General features: G+C 31.3%; 1 protein-coding gene across 1 annotated transcript in view; it reads left to right on the forward strand.

Moving 5' to 3' along the window:
- Window positions 1-25,715, forward strand: part of OtopLa (proton channel otopetrin-like a) — a 43,573-nt gene extending 17,858 nt beyond the window's left edge. Inside the window, exons 4-10 of the mRNA XM_011495697.1 lie at window positions 15,500-15,827; window positions 17,567-17,675; window positions 19,299-19,459; window positions 19,936-20,092; window positions 20,876-21,769; window positions 23,608-23,685; window positions 24,644-25,715. Coding sequence (XP_011493999.1) covers window positions 15,500-15,827; window positions 17,567-17,675; window positions 19,299-19,459; window positions 19,936-20,092; window positions 20,876-21,769; window positions 23,608-23,685; window positions 24,644-25,338 — 2,422 coding nt within the window. The 3' untranslated portion in view covers window positions 25,339-25,715. The remainder of the gene's footprint in view (window positions 1-15,499; window positions 15,828-17,566; window positions 17,676-19,298; window positions 19,460-19,935; window positions 20,093-20,875; window positions 21,770-23,607; window positions 23,686-24,643) is intronic.
- The last annotated feature ends 1,458 nt before the right edge of the window (window positions 25,716-27,173 follow it).

The following is a 27,173-nucleotide window of genomic DNA, read 5'->3' on the forward strand; positions in this document are numbered from 1 at the left end:
GAGAGAGAGAGAGAGTGTGTGTGTGTGTGTGTGTGTGTGAGCGAGAGGGAGCGGGAGGGATAAGAGAGTGAGTGAGTAGCGCACATATAAGATACAGTGTGAAAAGGGACTGTTCACGCACGCCCTCTCTCATCTCTGTCGCTCCCGATACGATACTTACAGACACGCGCGCGCGCGCGCACGCACAAATATCCATACACGCCCACATACACAACCATGTCCAACTTCTTATTACAAATTTTTGTGAATTTTCTTTCAAAAAATCTCGATAATACCATTACCACCGATATTGTCCTTCCTTTCTCTTCTTCGTAATCTTCTGACTCCTCTCGATCCTCCTCGCGCTCGCTCCTCCGTCTTGCTTGGCTTAGCATTTATCTTCTCCTGTACCCTCTTCTTAATCTTCATCTCGAACTTTTTTCCGTCTAGTGAGTCGGTAGCTCTTGTCTGGTCTCTGTCTTTACGGTCATTGCCCACCTAAAGTTAGAAGTTTGGGATCAAGCGCCCAGTGGCTGTTGCCGTGTTATCGCACTATAAATTACTCGTTGTTACTAGGTGAAAAAGCAATTGAGTGATTACGAAATGAGCTTTACGCTTTGGTTATTCATTGTTGTTCAGAAGGACTAGTGAAGAAACACTGATTACTTTATCGTCTCAAAATTAGCTCGCTCAGGCGAGTGCGCAGCGTCCCATGAAAGGTGTAGATGTAAACGTATCGAGTTATTCTGATTGTTGGCCCTCGTTTGATACAAAAATGGGTTAATTTTTATCCATGAGAGGACGAACGACTGCCTTTGTCTCTAATTTCCTATTGCAACTGCCTGCCCGTTTAATAATATAATTTCCATTGTTAAATTACAACACTCCTCTTTGTTCGACGACAGCTGTCCCCGTCGATAACGTCCTAAAATGATCAAGACTTTTTTTATATTAAATTTTTGGTAACACAATTTGGTTAGCGTTTTCACGATCCTGATTAGTTTCAGTTTTTCTCACAAATCTTCGAAGCTTCGAGCTCCTTGCATTTCACGCGTCAATCCATTCGGGTCAGCTATTATCGGGCATAATAATACTTTTCGAATGGCGATCCAATCGTTTAAGTCTACAGCAACCATCGAAGCGCTTTATCCATTATTAGTTCAGCCATTACGAAAGCTCAAAGTAAATTTGACTATATGCCCCGATAATCCTTCGTACAATTGAAATCCTTTCAGGTCCCAAGCCACCATTAATAGCCGAGAATACGCGCACCAATCATTTAATTATCGGGCATAATTGAAGATGAACAGTGGGTGCGCGCGCGCCCGCGCCCGCAAACACACGTCGAGATCGAAGCCAAAGAGGCAGAAATCGGCGCGACCAAAGTCATCGGGAAATGCGTTCGTCGACCATACATAAAAAAAAAAAAACGCCAGCTGCACAATATTGAAAGAGGCTTTTACAAGCCCTTAACCACGTACTCGATCAATCGGAAGTCGATCGTAGTAGCGAAGCCCATACGCATGTGTCATATAGATAAGAGTGCAGCCGCGCGCGCATATCAGTGCATCCGCAGCAGCGAGGGTCGTACACGCCCGCGTGCACACACGCATGGATGGCGGAGGTGGGGGGTTGCGCGCGCTAACGGCTGACTGGGGATGGGCACGACGCCCGAGTGGAAGGTGCGCGCGATGCGAAGCTGGGCCAGCGCTCCATGAGAGAACGGACGTTTTCTACAGCGGCGCTGGGCTCCATCGCATCGATTCGTGCGACGTCTCCCGTCCTGCTCTCTCGGACGCGCGATGGCCTTTTCCCAGCACACACTCCGCTCGCGTTACCCAAGTTACACAAGACGCGACATCGAGGTAAACGATGCTAAACGATGATAAACGTGGCTTACTACCCTAGTACCCCCTCGGGCCTTTTATCCCTTCACGCAACGACAATAACAACCGAGCTCTTCGTCGATAAATCCTGTTTATTTCTAATAGATCGATGAGAATCATGAGCATCAGCGCTTCGTTCCTCGTAGCGTCCCGTCGTACGCTCGACTTACATTAAACTCGCGATTTACGTTAATCAGCGTTATGCTACATTCGTCGATCGACTGTTCGCCGATGATTGCTCCTTCATCTGCCATTAAAAGTAATAAAACCATAAAGCCAAGAGCTCATTCCATTTCATAGTTAAGCTCTGCAATGGCCTCTAACCGCACCTTAGAAATGCATTATTTGTTCAAGGGACTACCAACACTAGCAGAGTAGCACAAAGTCTTTCCAAAAATAGACTCCAAGCGTACTCGGCGCTTCTTTTGGCTCGTTAAAAATTTATTCTCCATTTGCCGCCTTTATTTACAAGCGCTTTTAATTTATGACAGCCAGACAGACGGCCATGGTCAGTTATAAAATGTTCCGATACAGAGTCGAGGGTTTGCATGCTTGATGCTATGAAAGGATCGAGTTCACCAAAATGGCGGCGGAGTAGCGCAGGCGCGCACTTGCATTCATTTCGATGCAAATTCTTGTATCTTAGTGTATTATCTGAGTAGGCTCTCTAAGGTTCCGTGTTGTAATCATCTGTGACAAAAAAAGAAAAAAAAAGAAAAAAAAAGAAAAAAAAAGAAAAAAAAACTCATCTCACTCATGCTTTTAACATTATTCCTAACTAAATTGATTAATAATTTTATCGGTCTTACTTTGAGATTCTTCGATTCTTTTCTTGAAATTTTTTTCGTCAAAAAATTGTAGATTTTTCATTTTCTAATTAAATATCTACTTCATATTTTACTTTATATTTCACACGAGACTGTAAAACAATTTGTTCTAGTTTTATTATTAAATGCCAATGCTTAAAGTGACATTTAGCCAATAAATGTAATAATTTAATAATTTCTACATCAAATTGGTCTACTAGTACTAGTGCGCAAATACACAAATAGTTATTTGCAATGCGAACAATATGCATTAGGACATTGCAAGGTCACAGACAGCAATAATTTTCGCTAAAAGTTCAGAAAACTTACAATCTTAATTAATAATTAACTGTTGTTCAATGAGATGCTAATTTGAGTAATAACTTGTAGGTGAGCCTTTGAATAAAAGTTATCATCGTTTTTATTTATTTATTTTTTTATTATTGCCAAACTTTCCTTTCATCTCGCGTGCCCCTAGACTCCTTACACTCTCGAATCCAAATATTTCTCAAAAGCTATCCGATAACACTCGCGTCCTACGATCCACATTAGGGCGAATCCCCATTAGTAACGTGGATCCAGGACCAAGTGGACGCTACCATTCCCGTCTATTGTCCACAGTCGAAGCGACTTTACAGCGGTTCAACAAAGTACATTTGTACGAAAGCGGCGACGTGTAGCGCACCCGAGTAACCGCTACTCGCCGCGACGGGGAAGAAAAAAAAGGAGTCCGAGATGGTGGGTGGGGGCGACTGCAAGGTTGCAACCGTCGAGGTGGAGGCCTCTGCCGCCAGCGATAACACGGCGACATTACCGGTGACGCGACCTCGCAACCCCCAGTCCGGCGGCAACACCGGGACACCACCGAATGCCCAGGACAACGCCGAGAAGAACAATGCCGCGAACAAGGAGATGGAGCTCAAGAATGTCCGCTCAACCCCAGCTAAAAAGTAAGAACGCGTTAACGGATGATGGTCACGCGTGATGGCGATATTTTACTTTTGCCTCGTAATAGGCATATGAAAAACGTAAAATCAAGCGATAACGATCTGTTGCTTACGATAATACATGCTGGAAAAGTTGGAGGAAAAAATTTTGAAATTGAAACACATTTTTAATCAGGGCTTTCGGTCAGCTGATTCGTTGGCTGATAAAAAGCCGTTAATAAGTATTTCCCTTTTCATTAAAATTTTCATTCCCTTATTTACTTAAAGAAATCTAAATGAAAAATTAATTATTGTGCTCGATTTTATGGGATTTTAATAAGTGTATTTATTGCGTAAATCAAACTTATATATGCATGTTTCGTCAAATAATAATGTAATGTAGAATAATAATGTGAAATAAAATTTCGGAGCCATATGGTCAATTCATAAAGGCAAAAAAACGTTTCAAACCAAATGGTTAATTCACAGCAGATTTTTCTGATTAACTGATTAAGTCAATGATTTTTCTATTATCTTATTATCTCCCAAAAAAAACGAACAAATTTAGTTGAAATCCAATGATATCATATAAGCTATTCACGAGCTTTTAATATTTAGAAGCTTTTGGTCATAGTTATTTTTAATGAAAATATCTGCATTTCAATATTAGCATAAATCGGGCATTGTTTTCATAAGACAGTCGATAATTAATGTTTAATTAAATAAAGTACCCAACTCATATTGGATATGGAAATAAAATGTAAATGCAATGATGAGATAATTCAATTAACAGGTGAAATAATAACCGTTACAAACTGAAATATTTATACAAAAGTATTTTAGTTAATGAATGATTACATATTAAAAACTTCATAATGATTTCTTTCAATAAACAAAATCAGATAATGTTTTTACGTAGAATTAGTTGAAGTTGAAAAAAAACGAACTAATTTTAATTAAAACTAAATGAAACTAAATATATTTGTATGTATAAAACAGAGCTTTGCATTACTGACAATTTATTGTCAATTGCATGTATTTTCTAATATACAAATGGATACCCGTACTATGAAATTTTAGTAATTTTTACGTTTTCTGCCTATGTGCGTCTACATAATTTCCGTTGAAAATACATAAGAATAAATAAGATAATTCATTATCGCCAATAAAATTAAATAATCAAATACTTCGTAATATTTTCTTAAATTAAACATATTAAAAAATTTCCATAAAAATTTTCTTTCATATTTTTCATAATACATATTTTTTGTTACCATACTCATTAATAACTGTTCTAATTATTTATAGATAGAGCAAATCCCTAGAAACAAAAAAACAAATTTTAGAAATGTATTTAGTAAAGAAGAAAAACAATAATTACATCATATTTACATGTTATTTGTAAGTTACAAATATCTGTATAAAATTTAAATTAAATTAAATTCTCATTTATCTGTCTATGTAATCTTTATTTGAACTTTAATAATATTTTAATATTACACAATGTATAAAATAATAATGACGTATAATAATAAAAAATTGAATTAAAAAAAAGATCTAAATAAATAAACAATATTGTATTCTTACATTCTTTCCTAAACATCACGTTAGAAAGGCTCATCAAGTTATGCAGATACAAAAAATACTGCCAATAATAATAAAATACATTACTAAAACATATTAATGAAAAAATTATAAAATTAATAATAAAATGGAGTAATCGTTATTATAACAATGGCATACGGGACAAAACAATTTTTGACGAGAAAATGGAACGAGTTAAGGTCTCTCGCAGTTTGAGCTTATACGCAATGCATAAAAGAGGGGTAATGTCACATAATAAGATAGTAAACAAATAAAAGAAGAGCTAAAGAGCAAAATGAGAATGACGCATATAGATGTTACATATTAACTCCTATGCCCTGTTAACTCCGTTATTATGCTCTCATGAATCTATTTTTCTCCTCTAAACGCACTATATAAAACTCTCGTATCCAATACTCGAATTACAATTACATACATATGCATCCTTGACTTGCTTCCAGAAAATCTTACGTATCACCGACTTAATCCCTGGGATTCATAAATGACGCAAAAGCATCTTTGATATTATACTTTAATTTAATGACGATTGATCCATATTGATCAGTATTAAAATTGATAGGGAAAAAGTTGTAAATACGTTCATCACTATTATGGTATTTATTGCTAAATTTTTACGTTCAATGAAGATAGAATAACTTATTCTCTGAAGTCTAATAAATTCGATTCTGATGCGTGTCTTATAACAGGCACTGATACTTTTATCGTACATAACAGGTATTATTAAATATAATATTTTCATAATGAGTAATTGTATTCATTATTATGCATTACTACGTTCGAAGCAATACCCACTTAATTCAACTGACACTAATAGATAAATGTAATTTGAACATTAATTGTTAATCTTTATTTTATGGAAAATATGCAATTAAAAAATGTTACAATGCAAAAACACAGATCTTTTTTTTTTATTTTTTTTTTTTTTTTTTTTTTTTTTTTTTTTTTTTTTTTTTTTTACTAATTTTAAAGAATGAAAAGATAAAAATACTAAAAGTTATTGTTTAATTTAGCAAAACTACTTTAAAAATTAATTTATAACGAAACCTTATATGAAAGTTTTTAATATAAAAGCAAAAATTCATTTAAAAAAATATTATTTTTTATTAGAAATAGATATTATAATCTACATAATGACAAGAAAATATAACGTTTTTCAAAAAAGTATTTCTAAATATACAATTGTTTAGGTAATTTTTTGTTCTGAATGTAATTCAAGCAACCATATCCAATTGTTATTTATTAAATTAAATCAAACATACTAATGTTTATAATTTACTATTAATTTTATAAGTCAAGCTTGATTAATATTATTGATTTTCTGTTATTTATCATAACACATATAGTTTCATTTATAAATTTATTCTTAAAATGTGCATAAATTTTTATATATATTTTAAATATATGTAAAAAATACATTTTTATAATTTTTTATATTTATTACATATATATTAATACTTCAAATTAATAGTTGACCATAATTGAATGTGTTAAACATTTTCAATATATAATATATACTATACATGGTAAATATTCTTAATAATAAAATATTAATTTTATTATAAAAACTGTTACCCTTTATGAATTAATCTTAACAAACCATTATTATTTATAACATTATTCAGATTTATTGATAATATTAACGATTTTTATATGTATGCTTTGATATACATTAATTATTAGTAAATTCATAAGTACATAAAATGTATCATATTCTTTAATAAATAGTATTTAATTTTTCATAATAGACAAAAAAATTATAAAATTATATAATTCATTTTAGTTTACAAGTCTAAAGAGATATCTGTATTAATATATTTTAATATTTTGTCCTTGTACGTAATTAGTAATTACGTATTTTTTTATTATTTTATTTTATTTTACATATTTTCTTGTCATTATTTAGATTATAATATCTATTTCCAATAAAAAATAATATTTTTTAAATGAATTTTTGCTTTTATATTAAAAACTTTCATATAAGGTTTCGTTATAAATTAAACAATAACTTTTTCTTCCCTAAGTCTTCATTAAAATGAAGTTATATTTTATTTAAGTGCATAAAACTGGCGATATTTTAAGGCATCGGAACAGTGAATAAAAATAAACAAATATTTACTATAATTCGCATAGAAATATTATGTTTTGGAATTAATTTATCGTGACTGTAGAGTGGCGTTTCGATGTGATTGCAAATTAATTCGATATTAATTGCTGTCGTGAGTCAATGCATCAAATAATTAACTCAAGGAGACTGGTGCCACTCTACTCCCGCGCTAATGAGCATAACATGAAATAAAAGGTGATTAAATCAATGTCGAACTCCCGGACATTGTATTCTGAAACAGAACTTTGTTTTATGCAACTGCAACATTAAAAAAGGGAGATGCAACGAACAAGACTCGAAGGCTAGGGCATACAAGTGAACGCAGTGAGCGAGAAATGCAATTGACATGAGCAAACCGGGAGAGGATTCCGGTCCCGGTATCGCGATCAAAATATTCCCAGAATAAGATCAATGAAAAAAGTTACATTCATTTGCATAATAATGTTATTTAACTTCAACATATATATGAATAATAATCTTCATCTGGCTCTTATTAAAAATTTATAATTTATAAATTCTAAATATAGTTGTAAAATTTTTAGTTTTAATATTAATGAATCTGCCCAAGAAACGATTTCAAAGTACATTAATAATAGATAAATTAACAAAATATTAAAAAATTACACTTATTAATAGGATTCGGACATTCCATGTCCAAGACCTCACCACTCATAAATGTCAAGAAATCATTCGTTTATTTGCAACATGATCGATGCAAAATGTATCGATGAAAAATAAAATTATAATGAATAAGCATAAGAGATATATAAAATTAAAAACATTCATAGTAAAGTCATAGTAAGTCTTTGAGAATATTTGAATGAAGAAAAGAAAACTAGCCAATCTAATAAACAGTAAAACTTATTAATTTTAGCCACTATTCAATTACAACATAATTAGGGTAAAGGCAAACTTAATTAAGGGTATGCGTATAACTTCTTATGACTTTTTTTTAAAGAATTGTCAACCTATGCACTTTATTGAATTTTTGTTTTTTTAAAACAATGTTTTTAAAAATGCAGTAAACATATTTAAAAATTAAAAATATTTGTAAAATATTATGTCGTCCTCTTCGATATTCTGCCCTTTATTAAAGAATAATAACATAATCCCATATCTGAACGAGAATTATCTAATATTTATTTTATTAACAATCAATATTTATTAACAAAAATTTTAAATTAACTATGTTGTTCTTAATTTTCCCACTCTTTTTGTATTAAAAAAATTTTGAAACGAAACTTGTGTTTGAAGAACATTTTTATAGTCATATTCAGGTCGTAGTCATTCGGATTTTAAAAATCACTGATATATTTTCTAAAAAATTTCATTTATTTAAAACAAAGAGTTATAGCTAAATTCGAACTGAATACATAAATATTCCCAAAATTTTTTACGAAATTCTTTTAATTACAACTACTTTTAATGTGAAAATTCAGACTGAAATAAATAAAAAGTATGTCAAATAATATCCATTGAATTCATTGCTCTCATGCTCTCTCTCTCTCTCTGTCTCTCTCTCTCTCTCTCTCTCTCTCTCTCACTCTGTATCTTTCTTTGTTTTTCATTCTCATCTTCTACTTCCCTCATTATACATATTTGTCCTCTTTCGCTCCGCCGTTTTGTCTCTATGCTCGTTATTTTAGTAAATGCACATTTAGTTTGTACTATTGATCTTATCCTGTAACATTACAAGCCTGCACGTGTATACTTACATGTAGTGGGATCCTCTCGAGCTAGGCGGGCCTACATGTAATAAGCAGTGTGTTGTTACACGAGGACTGCCTCTGCCTCATTCCTAGAAACTGTAACCACACGATAATTTCACCTGTCACCGCCAACCTCTCCCCTCCGACATTTCTCACACACGCACAAGCTCGCGCACTCTCTCTCTCTCTCTCTCTCTCTCTCTCTCTCTGTTTGTCACTCCTAGCTTTGTTTATATCATTTTTCCTGTTGCGAACGAGAGCACGACTTGATCCACCATGTATATCCAGTTTGAATTGGACGCTTGACGCTGCATCAATATCAATGTTCATGTATCATTTTTATTTTCTATGCTTGTCCTAAATCAAATAATCATAGCTTACGTGTGTTTATTTTTTAAAAGTGGAATGTATTAAACTTCTTTTGTAGTGAAAAGTGCTAGTGTTTCGGTATTGTAAAACACATAAATCCGGTTATTACTGTTTAATGAAATATACGAAATTATGTGAAATACCATAATAAAATCATATTATAATAAAGTCAAAATAAAATCCGAATGGGTCTTCGATTTGACTAATATGTTTGTACGAGAGATATTAAAAAGCATTAATAAGAGTTTAAATGACACGAATTTTGTAAATATTTTGTACATAAAATGTTATGTATGAGCTTGAAATGATACGTATTGTAAATGTATAATAGGCGAATATATTATATACGTACAAAAACATATGAAAAAGATAATGCAAAGCAATTTAATATTTACAAAAAATATAAACTGAAAATTTTATATAATAAATTTATGTACCAAAAACAGTTAAAAAACATAATTTAACTATCGATAATTGAATAAAAGACAGGTATAAATACATTATATATTATAATATTTCTATACAAAATATATGAATTTATAAAATATTTATTTTTTAAATTTTTCATTTATGAAGAATTAAATATATGTCTGTCATTAATTTACATTTTTGATCAAAGTATATTTTCAGAATATATATTACAACAACACGTATATATTACTAAAAATGAAATAAAATACGTATTCATAATGTCTACAAATAAATGCAATTAACGGCAATATCAATTCTTTAAAATAATAAAAAATAAAAAATAAATACTATATATTTTAGCTCAATCAATTTTTAAATTATATGTTTTAATTAAATTATTAATTTTTATAATTATTATTTGTTATTTCTATTAAAACAATAGAAAGCATACTTAACTGCCACGAAAGGTTATACTTTATAGAAAATTATAATTTTATGTCTTTAAAAATATACTAATTGTATTTTCTGTATAGATATATTTATTTATTTATTTATTTATTTATTTATTTATTTAAATATGATATTCTAAATAATATATACGTAAATATATGTTGCAAGATTATATTTTATACAAAGTAATATGAATAACGCAATGCATTAGCTTTTTAAAAGTCAAGCAGTAATATTATAAAAATAACCAACCATATTCAACAATAATGTACAACATTTACTGTAATGTAATGAATAATATTTGTACTTACAGTCACGTTAATATGTACACTAAGTAATTTTAAATTTTCTTAATTTGGCCGTTATCATAGATAAAGAACGAAGAATAAAAAACCAGCATAATAGAAAATTATATTCTTTTAAATACTCGTGAACAACAAATTGATAAATTATACTTTTAATATAAATAAATGTATGAATAATTATATAATAATAAAATAATTAATAATTTTATAATAATGAGTCACGAATAGAAGTACATTATATATTATTAGAAGTAATCTAGATACAAGTAGTAATTTTCAGAAATTTGATCTTTTTTTTCTTTTTTCTTTTTGCTACTGACGATGAAAATATTTTAGCGTGCATCATCCTTGATTTTATTTTATACCTCGATACTCCGTAAGGAACGATTGTAAAGTTAAATTGAAAATAAACAAACCGAAAATAAAAACAATCGATATTAGTAATCGTCGTTGCATCCGCAATAGAAAGCACCTTATCTCATTAGTTAATTAAGAAAAATATTTATAAACTTTGAAAGAAAATGTGTAACGATTGTCTGACGCCATCGCAAAAAGAAAAATTAGAAAACAACAAGTATGTCGCGAACGATATCGAAGGAAAGGGATAGAAAGTTCACTATCCCAAGCTATGAGAGAAGTAGGAGAGAAGAGACGGAAAGTAGGTACTTCGAGATATCGAGCGACAACCGCTCGAGTCAGGGAGTCTGCGGCGCATTACCACTCGCGAGAAAAATGACTGTGTTTAAAGAGAAAAAACGCTGACTGACGTCTCCGCTCCTTTTATAGATTGTCGCGAGAGCTGGAAAAAGCGTGACGCGATCGTAGTGGCTGGTATTATGATTTGAAAGTTCATGTAGAAATCGCGGATGCGCTAATTAATCGACACTAAGCGCGGCTTAACCCTTTTACCGATTCCACGGGCATTTGTGCGTCTAGTCGTTTTACTCTTCTTGCTTTCCGAGAGAAAGGGACAAAGTTCTGCCAACGGATTATCGAAGATTAAAAGTTAAACATTTCAAGATTAGGTCGAGAACCATCCTTTCTACATTAATTTATTACGGCTGGACTGGCAGCGGCTTTGCAATCGAGATACAATCTTATTAAATTCGCATCTTCGTTTCAATTACTTTTTCGAATAAAGTAAATTCTTGAATGATTAAGATATTAAAACAAATGAAGTAACAAAATCTATACGAGAAAGAAATTCATTTATTTCATTTGTAAATTAACAGAGATTATAATTTTATAATTAGCACGTATAATATTAACGATTAAAAAATTAATTAATAAATAAATAAGTAGAATAAAAAATAATGCGTTTTCATATATAAAGTGAAGAAAATTTAATTTAACTGAAATAACTCACGTTTATATCATCGGAATAACATTTAAATATTAAAAATAACGAATCGCTACAAGTGATTGAAAGTGAAGCCGTACGTGCGAAGCATCTCATGTACACAATCAAATAAGATAAAACACTTAATTAAGACTTTTATATTACTTTTTTTTAGCACTTTAACAATTTAACTTAATTATTTGATTTGAAAGTATTAAGATAAGAAGAAGAAGATAGAAGATAGAAGTAATAAGAAAACTTAATTATCGAGCATAAATTACACAAAGGTATAAAAATATAAATAAAACCGCACAATAATTATGACATAATGATATAGATTATAATAATTATTATAACGTTTATAGTGATGATAATAATAATTCTACTATCTATTTTACGGAACGTGACAAGTTACAATCATAGCACTACTTTGCCAAATCATCGATATCTTTTCATTATAACGAGATGCACTTAATTATAGCATTCAATTTTTATTAATAATTAATGACCACGCCATTAAATTTTATATAGATAAAAGAAGGATATTTATTTGTTAAATAAATGAGATATTTAAGAGTTGTTAATAGCATTTGTCTCTCACGTAAGCCAGTCATGTTTCATTTTGGATCTCTGAAAGATACGGATGATGCGAGCTTTCTACGCGAACAGCTTTGACATCATAATTTCGCCAACTATTAAAAACTGTGATGCATCTTCATTTACAATGACGGGTCGATCGATATCTTAGGGCATATTGAAATATGAAAAGACCAACCACGTAAGAATAGAATTTAAAGAGGCAGAGGATGGAGTCTGGACGGAGCGCGAAAGCCTGTGACGCAGCACAATAAAAACGTGGCGGAGTCGGAAGTGGCGTTTTAACAAAAGCAGCTTAAGCTCTTGTTGACAGAGGTGCGGCAACTCACGTCTACTAAACGCGAACACTCCACCCCTCGACTCTCGGCGACGGTTTTCTTTCAGGATGTCTACGGCCAACCCCCCAATATCGTTTGCAACGAGGACCGTCTGAAATTCTTGACCTTGACGAAGAAATCGAGTGAACTGATTCCTCGATGCAACCTCCGATAATTGCGCTTCATGTAATTTTAACCCCCCCCCAAACCCCCAACCCCGAACCCTCTTCCTAACAATCACTTACTATCTAATTCGATAGTTTTAAAGAGAAATATTTATGAGAATTTGATTTAGAAATCGATTATTCATAAAATTTCGTTAAGTCGCGCGTCGCGTATTATCGTCCGATCAATCAACGAGTGCTTTAAATATTGAGAAATAAAATTTATATTTAGAAAATGTGACTCTCAAATCTGCAAATCCAACTAATTCGCAATAGTGCAAATCCATCCATCCATACTACTACCACGAAACTTCTAATTACATATATAAATATAGTATAGACGTCGAAAATGACAACACGAGCTTTCTTTTAGCACAAGGTCCGCTTAAGTCTATATTTAATTTAACGGTTACTGCTATTATAAGAGTGCCCATCTAAAAAAAAATCTTATTAATGTCTCGATGATAGAAGACATGCGGCTGGCTGGTCAGCTCATTAGATAAACATTGCTCTGCGATAATCAAAATCCAAATTGGCGCGTCCACAAATAACTACTCGAATGAGCTTGAAGTTTGAAAATATTGAGTGAAAAGGGGAGTGAAATTCGAAGAGAAAACGAGAATTTGGCCCGTGAACGACCTTGCATACCGGATTAAATGGCCTATCAATGGCCAACGAGATGCATTAATATTTTATATACGGACGACTTGGCTGAGCACTTGGCCGGCAGTTCGTCCGCGGCGCTAAAGGGCGAGCAAAGCTGCGAGAGCCGCGCATTATTGCACGAGACGGCGTTGCAAATGTACACAAGTGCACGCAGCACGGAAATAACTCGCGTAGCCGATGTATGGCGGGAAGTGAAGCGCCAGCCGAGGCTGCGAGCGCAGTTTGTGAGCTCGTGCGCGCATCGTCGGTGAGGCCGGAAATCCGGCAGGGGATGCGCCTCGTCTTAGTCGCGCGATAAGCCCAGACGGGGAATTCCAATGGCGACGAGTCGGGAACTGGAAGTGGAGATCGTGCCGTTCGTCGGGAAGGAGGAGCGAGGGCCGACGGTGCCGAGGAAGCGAGCGGCTGAAACAAGGAGAACACGGTAAGGGCATTCCTTGGTATGAGTGATGGGACTTAATTACGATTTCATCAAGACTGAACGTCCAGCCGACGATTGTGCATTCTAAGCAAAGAACTTATTTGGGGGTGATTGTTTTGCCCAAATTGTTTTACCGAAAGGCAAGCAGATAATTACAATTAGGTTTAATAGCAGAAATTTAAGACGTCCTGAGAGTCTACCGGACTCTGCCGTGACTTACTTCACTGTGCAAATGAAATTCGCTTTACTATTACCACTAACTGTTCCTAGGATAAACTTATGTTCGTGTAATAAATATTCAGTCTAGTTTGGAAGTTTTTTACGAAAATCTCTGTTGAATCCTTTGTTCCTTAATGTCCTTTAGTTAAACAAAAAATAAAAAAAATAAAAATTTATTGATTTAAACAATGAAGTAATGCGAAGAGCTTTTATTTTTATGTTAACGTAAATAATAAAAAGCATGAAATAATTATCAACGGTAGATCATTATACAATATCAATATAGAAATTAATTTATGATCCCATGCTCTTTCTACATTTCGAGATGGAATGTAAATACTATAAATATAAATATGAATACTAGAAATTAACATTCAATCAAAATTTTAAAATAGTTTTTTGCTTACTTAAAAACCCATAGCATATTGATTTTGATTGTCACTAATATACTCGTTTTCTATGTTTATTTATAGTTTTCTTGAACAACTAAGCATTTATCCGATTACAAATAAGTTGTAATAAATTTACAATGTATTAGAATAATTGTGCCAGAAATTTGTTTAATTCACAAATAATTCCAGTTAATGTATTTTAACTATGAAATATTGTTTCATTTGTTGCCGAATACACGGAATTACTTTTCCGATCTTCAAATCCATTTAAATCTCAACTTTGCACCGGTTTTATACATTTTATGAATTTATATCCAACATAAAAGAAAACATTGTCTCACATTCGCGTTTTTAAATTTATATCATCTTGTAATTGTGCATAAACATTATATTATTACATGTTTGCATTTATTAGTATTAAAAGATACGCCAAACATCAATCTAAATGGCATAGAATTTTAAATAAACCCTGAACCACAATCTATCACTATATCTCATTTTATACGGTGTTTTATAATTTAAGCCGACGGTATGAATGTAAATAATGCCAACTCTATAATTCAAAATACGTACACATTATACCTCGAGGAAAAATGTTTTTAATACAAAAATTAACTTTACTTTGCACTTTATTATACATGTAAATTTGTTTGTTTATTATTGTGCGTAAAAGTAGAAGCCGTGATTTAGCAAAAATGTAAACAAATACTCTAGCGCATTAAGAAACAAAGATAATGAATAGAGACGAGCTTCTAACGCAGTCTCAATAACCATCCCCGATAATCTCGAAAAGAGCCTAAACTGATAAAACCCTAAAACCGTTTACATTCGCAGAACGTCCTTGTTCATAATAATGAGCTTCATCTACGCAAAGCTCTTGGTAGTCGTATGCATTGCTTACGTTATAAGCGAGGTGGTGACACACAAGCTGCCCCTTTATTACTACGAAGGCTTCTTCACCTACCTGTACGGCGTGAGCATCCTCTTCCTGCTCTACGTGTTCTGCTTCCTGCTGCAGGAGAGCGCGTGTTGCTCCCGCGGTGCCGACACGCCTCCGCCGCCAAAGCCACCCAAACCTCCAAAGGAACCCAAGGACAAGAACAAAAAGAAGGACAAGAAAGAGAAGAAAGATAAGGAAGCCAAGAGTAAGAAGGACTTTCAGGTATTGTTACAAATTCATGTTTGCATTTTTATTTATCAAGGGAGATAGATAGTATGGTTATTTAAGGCCGTTTGCCTATTCATTCAAAATCGAAATTCTCACGAAGCTTATTGTGCTTGTTTTTAATATGATCGTATTATTAGTATTATTAATCGGCTAATTAATAACTAATTGATTGTTAATTTTAAATTCCATATTTAAGAAAGATATGAAGCTCCAAGCATTACGTTAAATTGACGGCTTCTGGCTCGTTTCAATGTTTCTTCATGCGATGGTATTATTAAACAACGATGTCATTATGAATAATTTAAATATTTGAATTTCAAATAAAAATACTTACTCTTGTCATTTGCTTCTTCATTCTCCAAGCAAATACAAATACGATAAATCGTATTCTCGTAACCAACTCGTTAACGGTTCAACAACATTTAAAAATAATCAAATGACGCTTTCCTCGAAGAAGAAGCTAGAATAACGGAATTGTAAATAAAGACGAGCATGGGCAATGACGCAATATAGCTTATGGGGGAAGTTGTGCGAAATTTTGGAGAGGAAACAAAATTTCCCAAAATAGAATCCTTAAGCTTTCCCTTCTGCTCACTATATTCTTGACTTTCAAATCTTACGAGTTTCTTTTTTCAACATTTAAGAAATACAGCCAAAGATATTCAACCGTAAATTTCCATTAGCTTTACAAAGGCATTAATTCCGCGGTGATTCAACAGAGCCTAATTTATTTTGTCTATAATGTTCAATAATCAAATTATATGTTGTATTGTCTTAAAAATAGCCGATGGTTTAAAATTTAAAATATTTATAAATATAATATAAAGTATTAAATTAGAACAATGTAGTTAAAAATTTCCTTACTATAAAGTCTTGCCGATAGAATTAAAATTTTGCATAAAAATTACAAGAGTTTGAACATTATTATAGTAGCAGTGGCTATAATTACAGTTTCATGTAATATATAAATGGTACTTAATAGCAGCTCACATACCAGTAATTGTGAATTCGACTGTTCGAATTGTTATTATGAGCATTGATTTCCTGTTTCTAAAATTCCTCGAACTATAATATCTCTTGAATGAAAATCGAGCAAAAGTTACAATTAAAAAAAAAAAAAAAAAAAGAAAAGAAAAGAAAATAATGAATATGCTGTTTTGCATTTATATAAGTAATAAATGCTATTCCAGGTATTACTAATACGTAAATTTTGTTTATTATTTAAAATTTGAATTCCTTTCCAAAATTATCTAACATAAATTTTGTTTCCCAATTCCGTGTAACTTTCTTTATTATATTAGAAATGTTCCATAGCTATTGTAACCTACGATCATTATTATGCTCTAGAATTCGGTGCCTTGCCTCACAATCATGAATTAACCAATCGCATGAAAAAATTATCAATAACAATGATAATAATAATAATAATAACAATAATAATAATAATAATAACAACAACAACAATAACAACAACAACAACAACAATAACAATAATAACAATAATAATAATAATAATAATAATAAATTAATTAATAAATAAATAATAATAATAATAAGTAAAATTTAATTTAAATACTTTTCTTTATTTCCCTATTCTTATTGTTCAACGTATTCACCGTCTGCGGGAGGATTGCCAACAATTTTTCAGCTTATCGAATAAGTGACTCCACTCATGATGTAAAATAGATAAAATTTACGTACTGAATGTGCTTAAGCAGGAACGTTTATTTCAGGATGCTGCGGATGTTGAGGCTGGGGTCACCACACGTTCATTACGAAAACGGAAGACCTCCCAGAACGACTCAAGCCATGGCAGCTTCTTCCTGCGGATCGGCGCCATTGGTATGTGCAAATTTATGTCAATGTGGCTGTAATCATATGAATGATTTAAAATTGTGATGTTTGTACGAGAAAAATAGCGAGTCTAAAGGACAATTTCGAGTTACCAATATTTGTGTATGATTGTGATATACCTGACAGTTTAATGGATCATTCGAATTTTTAACGATACAAATTTTTATTATCGTACGTTGATTTAAGCCTTTAAACACTCAAAACATTATGACAACCTTAAAATATTTCGCTCGTTATTTTCCTCTATTATTATTATTATTTACACTAGTTTTAAAATACAAAATATTATTATCTTTTCGGCACGAGGCACTACACTATTAACAAGTACGCGAGAATTCGGGTTTCGTCCATGATTCAATTTTTCAAATCTAATTAAATGAAATTAATTTATCTATCCGTTTAGATCTTCATTCATCTAAATATAATTTATATAATTCTTGTCTTACCGAAATCTTAAATAGCTTTCAACTATCATTTAGCTGTATATTTATTCTACTTGATTTATTCTTATAAAATTCGAATACTAAATGAAATTTGAAAAAACTATTTCATAACTGTACTTTAACTCTCTTTTTGTAATTTTTTTATTCAATTAATTACCTTCCTTTTTAATTATTTTTATTCTATAAGTATCGTATAAGATAATGCCTCGAATATTGTTATTATTCTTAATAACTAATTTGTAAATATATAATGGCCAAGTTTTTGACATGTAATGTTTGTAATTCATTAGCAAAGTAAAAATCATTTGCATTTCTCTCCCAAGTATTATAGTTTTTCTTTAGAATTTCATTTGTACGTCTGCATTATTATATTAAACTATTTCTAAGGAAAAATTGTAATGTTGAATTCGTTTATTTAATATAAAAAAATCTGTAATAATTCTTTTCATTTGTTTATTTTTATTTTGATTTTCTTTCGCTATTCTTGCCTCCATTTACGCACGCGCGCGCGGACACACACACACACACACACATACACCGGCACGCACGCACGCACGCACGCACGCACGCACGCACGCACGCATATTCTATTTATACCGTTGCTGAAATCGATTTTTTTACGATCTTTCATTAATCTGATTACGTTATTGATTAATTTTTAAATTAAAGAGAGGCACAGTTATACTGATTCATTACTTTTAAGTCGACTATGAATTAGAATTAATTCAATTATATTTTTACCAAGTTCTATTCTAATTAATTCTTAAAACTCATTTGTAATAATTTAATTGGGAACTTCAAATTAAGCTTTTCATCGTGTACCAATAAAAAAAAAAAAGAAAAAAAAACTGGTGTATGAATTTTAAAAGATCTACTATTTTGTCTCAATTAACTACTTAGAAAATGTAACAAAACAAAAAAAGAAAACAAACAACTACTCACAAACATAACAATATTGTGAATATAATATTTATCAGTAGTCTGAGGTTAAATACAATGAAACATTTATCTTTCAATATTATACCATAATACATCCCATTGTATTTATATAAATAATTCATTAAACCGAAAAACTCATTCAAAATTTTCGAAAATAATCGAAATATTCCGTATTGTAATTTTCGTCGATAATTCATAAAAAGCATATTAATACCTTATTTTATTGAAGCTTTCGGCCTCGGAACGATGGTTTACAATGGATTGGAGTTTGGAGTTTTCTTCGAAGTGCCACCAACATCACCTTGCTATCAGATTCTACAAGGCGTTAACCCCGTTCTTCAGATGATCTTTACTTTCATGCAAATGTACTTTATCTTCATGAATTCTAGGGTAAGTGCACTTGGTCGCCAAGTGCTTTCAACGCTGTTTTTCCTTATATTTTCTTGAAACTTTTTTCGAGCTTTGATTATTAAATACACTATTACAAATTATATTGTTATAGTTGTCATAAATCTTTAGTTAAACTCGAATGTATGAAAGTTATAACGGGAATAACTACTTGATATGTCAATAGTAATTATTTTTCATTATTTTTAAAATAATGCACAATGATGCAGTAATGTATAGAAATAGTGCATAAATGTTGTATACTTAGGAAATCTCAACTTGTTGGAGAAACTTGCTAAAATATACAAAAATTTATTAAAATTATTTATTCATTATCATCAATATTTATGATTCATACTTACGATCGATAGATTTGAGTTTAAAATATTATTCATTTAATTATTGATTATTGATTAGTGATTATTTTAAAAATTTATATAATTCCTCTAATAGAATATAATATAAACCCTAATTTTCAGCTGAACATTCATCGTTTCAAAGTTGTCGCGAGATTCGGTCTAATGCACGTCGTAGCCACGAATCTGTGCGTATGGATTCGAACTTTGGTGCTCGAGAGTATTAAAGAAATCGCTCAGTATCACCGTAATCTGGGACGCGCCGAGGCTGGAATTCTAGGTAAACGGATATATTTGTATGTCCAATGGCTTAAAATGTTCACATTCATCGATTTCTTATCAATCTCTTTGCCTTATACCTAAGCAATCGGAATGAATTTTAAATCCGGGGCTTGAACGTACTTATGGGCTTCAATAATGTTAGTTGCTGAGTGAAAAATTAATTTTATATTTTGAACGTATGCAGCATGCAATCGCACAAACTGATTTAACAACAATAAAATTTTCCTTGTAGAGTACATATATGTTCATTTATTATTGAAGAAATAAGCATTTTATATTTTTAGAAACAATTTAGACATTAATGAGACACTTAGTAAGAAAAATCGATTACCATATCGGATTTAAAAATAAATGCAAACTAATTTCTTTTTAATTAAAAAATTTACACAATTAGCAATGAGGCAATAATGTCGATAAATGTTGTTGTCGCTTTGCATAAATGTCAAATGTCGATGAAAACTAGATCAGCCCACGGGATAAATAAATTGAATGAAAAAGGTTGAAATTATGAAAAAATATATATTGCATCTATTAATATATATATTTTTTTTTTTTTTTTTTTTTTTTTTTTTTTTTTTTTTTTTTTTTTTTTTTATATATATTTTTTCATAATTGTTAATATAAACTGTGACAAACAAGAGCATATAAGTGTGTATATTGATGAATTAATTGTTCCTTTAAGACAACTAACTTTTTATAATAATAAATAATTAATTAAAATTTAAATGATATATGTCTATTGTATATCATGAGACAATAAATTATATCGTTCTCATCTCAGCGAGTATAAAAGAGCACTCGTTACGGAATGCCGGTGCCATCCTCGGAGAACGTCCTCGCAACTTGGCCAATCTACGTCTGGGCCCAGGCGCGCCAACTCCTTACTCCAATAAATTCGCTCGCACAGTAGCTACGACAGCAGCGACTTTCAATCGTATGGCTCGCTCCACTGTTCGACCAGTAGCTCGTGCTATAACTCCCGGCACGACGACGACGACGACTTCGTCGAGTCTGTCGACGAGTACCGAATGGCCGATATCGTCAACATCTTGGCCACCATTTACCACGACAACCGCAGCAACTACGTCTACGTCCACTTTATCATCGACCAGCTCCTCCACTGCGGCAACGACTCTGTCAACTTTCTTGACGACTCTCATGCCGACCAGAAAGGACATCTTAACTTCTTCGAGCATCGCTTCGACCTCAACCTTAACATCATCATCCACTGGCTTCCCAACAGCGACCTACGCTTCCGACGAAATTTTCAGCGACTTTGATCTTCAGTCGGATAGTAAAAATAATATACCACGAATTTTCGATGTGACAAATGCAACGGCAAACCTTACTAGTGCTGCAATCGGCAGCAGCATCGGCAGTCCTCTTTGGAATCCGAGCTTCAACGTCTATGCCGAGGCACTAACTGCAAACGAAGCCGGATTATTGGCCACCAACTCCTGTGGTCGCGTCAACATTATGGGCACGATTGTCAAGGACGCCGCACCATACCTATTTCCATTTATTATCGAGTACAGTTTAATAGGAGCTGCGGTCATTTACGTTATGTGGAAGCATATCGGTCGCCATCCTCGCTGGCCACATCAAGCTGAAGCTGATCTCGAACGCAGACTCGAAGCTATGTTGTCACGGCGCGCCGTTGCTCTTGCTCATGCAGGTACGTTAATTTTTCATCATTAATATCCAATGCTTGTTATTACTAGTGTAATAATAATACAAAATATATATATATATATATATATATATATATATATATATATATATAACATTTAGCAGCACGTTGGGTGAAAGAAACGGCACTTGTAGGTATTAGTACGAAACTCGCACACAGTGATCGAATTAATTTCACAGATGCTGACTCGAACTCTTTTTATATATCTTTTGTAAATACGGCGTATTATATTTATATGTCGGCTTTCTCCTTTCATCAAACTTTATAAAATTTAGATTTTATAATTGATCGCAGATAATTCATGCTGTTTATAACTAATATTGTAAGCAGCAACCGATACTTCGTAAAAATAGATAGAGAACAAAATAACTTCCAAGTAATTAATAGATATTTCGGATGAAACATGATCGTATAATTGATGGACTTTCTTCAAAAGTAATTTTTTTTAGTCTTATACGTGATTACTATTATTATCTCATTGTGTTTTATTAAAATTTCAAAAAATTCAATCGAATTATTAATATTATTTTTATAACTTGAAAGCTTCAGGACTTGTAATTAGAAAATAATATTTTAATTAAAATTACTATACGCGTGCGTATAAATATACTTCCACGCACGGGCACACGGACACACACGACAATGCACCCTAATTATTTATATATAGATTTTTGTAAGTGATATAATTACTACTGTGATACAGTTTAATTTGATAAATTTACTCTTGTCAAATACACGAAAATTTAAGTAATACGAATAATTGCACATAGCTACTAAGGCTCATACTACCAAGAATCATACTCTATAAATATTCTTGAAATACTTTTAAGACATTTTATTTAAACGTCTATAATATCACAAAATGCTATGAAATAAAAATTGAAGTAGTTTATCAATTTTATTAAACACGTCAAAGAAAATTTAGTAATTCCATTTGAATATGTTAAGTAGCGGACCTAATCGATTATTCTAAAAATAGTTATAGAACATTTACTTATAAAAAATATGCATTTTTTTTATTAATTTATTGACAAAAAAAAAAAAAAAAAAAAAAAAAAAAAAAAAAAAAAAAACATCCGCACTGATTGTTGGAAAATTGTAATAAGTCTTTATCATACTTTAAAAACAAAATTTGTTTAAAAATATTATATTTATAAATGAAATATCCATGAATATTTTTAATATTTTACACATCAATGGAGTCATAATATTTTACTATTCTACAAATATATAAAAAATTTTACTAATTTTCAATATTGCGATAATAGATGTAATCAAATTTGGTAAAATATCTTTGTAATAACTAAAGAATTTGCTTAAAACTTGTTGTTATATGGATTTATAATATTTTTAAGCAATAAAAATTATCATGTTTATTAAAATTTCGTTAACATAAAACATCATTAATTAATTTATTTTTAAAAAAAGTCGAATAAATTCAATAGACAAAAAATGTATATTTATTACAAGTTATATATAATTTTTATCACAAGCCTACTTAGCAAGAAGCACGTATTGTTTCTTAAGAACGATATGTAATATAAACGGGAATTGGTATTCTGGGATTTTTTAAGCTTGCTGAATGTACAGTCATAATGTTAAATTTTAAATCTCAATGCCAGCTTCATTTTAAAATTATTAATATGGTTACATTGTAACTGTATTTTATCCTTCGCTTAACAGCCTTATTATTACACACATATCATTCATAAGCACACTGCCCTTCCGGGGCCAATTCACGCATATCGATATCACCATTTTCATTAAAACACTTCTTTCATTATTCTTGAACCTTTTTTCCTTGTCTTACTCATTGCTTTTAGATGAGTCGGCTGAAAATGACGAATCAGGAAAAGTCGATAAGCAGGAAGAAGTCAAAGTAGAAGCCAAAGTAGTCAAAGGTACGGCTGAATACATTAAATTGAGCAGCTTGAAAATTCTCGAATACCAATTATCCTAAAAGCTGGATAACTTCTGAAAGCTTTTATTTGGCAATTCGGACTGACATTCTACAGGTAGCATCTCATAGAGATTAATATCAGAACTACTATTACGTGGGTAAACAATCATTTTTGCACTGAAAAGTCTATAATAATATCGATAAAAATATATACAAAATACAAGTCAGTATTAAATTGAATATAAAGTAAGTTTTATAATTTATTAAGTTAAAAAAAAATAAAAAAAAAATGCAGGAGCTTAATGTAAAAATTAGATAACTTTTATAATGCTATGATATCGGTAAGTCTTTTATATAATAATATTATTATAAAAGATACAAGTACAAAAACGAATATACACAATAGCATAATAGTAATGAACAATTTTTGTTCACTACGTAACATTTTATAACAAATACTTCATTTTTTTTTTTTTAAATAAGAAAATCATCATCAAAAAGAAGAAAATATACATTATAAAAGTTAATTGCATAATTGTAACAACTGAAAATTTTAATATTATTGATAAATATTACGATCTTATGAATGTATATACAGATATGCCTATGTATGTATTGATAAATATATATAAATATATTGATATGCATACATAAGACTTGATATTCAAATTTAAATATAGCGAAAACATGAAATAATTTTAATCACCTCCTCGTAAACGTACCAATATTTATAAAAAAAAAAAAACACCTATTTATTTATTAAGAAAAATACTTATTTATTTAACACTAAACCAAAAGATAATCAGTTAGAGCACATATTTTATTATGATTATTTACTATAGCATTTTTAGACAGTTCTGAAATTTATAAATACGGGGATATATACATGTAGAATGCAAGTATCCGAATATGTATAAATAAATACCTTATTCAAACAAATGATGTTTAATAATAAACAGGTCATGGACGTGTGGACTGCGTGGGAGCCAGTAAAGGACTCTTCTTCGGACTTCTCCTTCTTGTTGGATCTCTCATCTGCTTAATTCTCTTCTTTGTGCTCATCCATCATCCAGATCTCGGGTTACTTGCTATTTACTTGGCAGACGTCTCTCACTGCGCTCTTATGGCCCTCTCGATCGTCGCAATAATCATCGGCTTCATACGTGTCCAAAGTCTCAAGTTTAAGGCTGAGGAGCAAAGCGACCTGAATGATATTCTTCTCCGTGTTTCTGCCTTCGGTCTATTCATCTATGCTGTTTTCAGCGTCATAGCTGGTTCATTGGCAGCCTTCACTCACGAGCCTAATCTTCTCGTCATGGTTACCGGCTTACTCGCCGTATTTCAGGTTGTACTGCAAATGCTTTTTATTGCTGACGTATCACGCAGGCGCGTTCATCTTCCTGAGCACGATCGCAGCAAGCCAGGACGTCAAATCGTGACATTCTTATTGATCTGCAATGTCACCATGTGGGTCATTTATACATTCGAAGCTCAAAAAGTCGCAGCGAATCCCGTGCAAATTGACTTTTATGGATATTTGTCATGGGCTATTGTGCAGAGGATCACAATTCCACTCTGCATCTTCCATAGGTTCCATAGCGCGGTTACGCTTGCAGAAATCTGGAAAACTAGCTACAAGGCACGCCTCGAATAAGGCGTTTGATCATCATCATTATTGCCAACTGCATTGAACTATGATAAAGGTAAATGTAAAGATCTCGGGAAATTAAAATGAAAGAGACGGAATGGAGTGTAACGGATTTCGAATAGAGGTGAATATTGATACTTAATCAATTCCCTCCTGGCACAAAAAGTTATTAAAAAGAGGATCTACTGAATTGTTGCACACGAGGATCAAATATACAAAAGATGGCATTCAATTATAACATGTCATAGAAATTTGTAAATTTAAACTCTTGACAACGAATTACGAACTCGTCTCTCTTAGCGCTTAGAGATGCGTTGAACAATTTTAATGTAACCGTACACAATTTGTTTCGCGAACTTCGGTTGTTTTTATTTTATACTTTGCATTTTGCAATTTAACTATTAACGCAATATCAGTTAAAAGTATAAAACAGTTTTAAACTAATGATAGAAAATTTTATCGATGCACACTGTAGATGATCTTACATAGATTAAATACTAGTTAATATGAATATCATTAGATTTTCGTGAATCTTAATAGTTCATAAACAAATATATATATATATATATATATATATATATATATATATATATATATAAAAACTGTATTTATTTTCTCATTTATTTTCTAAGTTACTCTTTAAAATATTAGCTGTGTTATCGGTAATATAAACTTTCACGTTTTCTACTTTTATACCTTTACTCATCTAATCTCTTAATCGCTTATAATAGACAAAAGGATAAGAATAATCATGCAAACAGTACATCTTAAGCAATAAAAACTCATAAGAATATAGACATGATATCGGCCGAACTTATGTCGAACTTTTAGTATATAGAAATATATAGTTAGTAAACAAGTGAGTGCGTTAATAATTTACTCTGAAAACAACAATTTTGATGAATTTTGTTAAATAGCATTGTAACGCGAAGGAGACGTAGAACGTTCGAAACGTTGTCAATGATAAAAAAAAAAAAAAAAAAAAAAAAAAAAAAAAAAAAAAAAAATGAAAAATTTCTTTTATAAATGATCAATATATAAATAATCAATAGTATGTTGATGAATTTGCCAAAGAAAAAAGTGAAGAGGGCGAAATTTAAATGTGTATATCCTTCTCTAATAAAAATATGCGTTTCAATCAATAGGGAACTAAACCAAATATAATTAAAGTACAAAAATTATTCATACATTTCGAAAGAAAATATGCAATAGTTCAATCGACTCACATTTAAAATCACAGATATACTCACGAGCATAGCAGAAATACTTCTTATCTGCTGTTTGATATTATGTGAACATATATTTGATCGATCCAAAATATTACGATAATACCATTTATTGAAATCCTCGATGAGAAAGTAAAAGTAAAGATAAAAAGAAAAAAGATAAAAAAGAAACAGACTAATGCATCAAGAACTACGTTAAGAGACAAAATATTCGAGTCCAGTAAAAAAATCATTAAAGTAGCCAACTCGTAGATGTACGCAATATTAATTACGTATCTGTCACGGAAGTAAACGAATAATAAAAAAAAAAAAAAAACATATGTGTCACTAGTGGAATACAGAGATGCTTTAGACAAAACAATTCATCCATTTATCACTAGAAAAATAACAAATAATAATGTAAACACACCTTTACACGAGAAATATATAAATAAAAGAAATATTAATTACGTCGCTATTGATTAGTGTCCAAGGCTAAAACTGTCGACCACATAACAGGATTGATACAGCAAATTATATACTATTAACGTCTCTAAAATGCTGGTGATATAAAATAAACATACGATATATTTCAAGATGTTCTAGGCAATATAAGAATAACTATAATCCCGATTA

Source organism: Ceratosolen solmsi, unplaced genomic scaffold (assembly GCF_000503995.2).
Source record: "Ceratosolen solmsi marchali unplaced genomic scaffold, CerSol_1.0 scaffold11, whole genome shotgun sequence".
Lineage (NCBI taxonomy): Eukaryota > Metazoa > Arthropoda > Insecta > Hymenoptera > Agaonidae > Ceratosolen > Ceratosolen solmsi.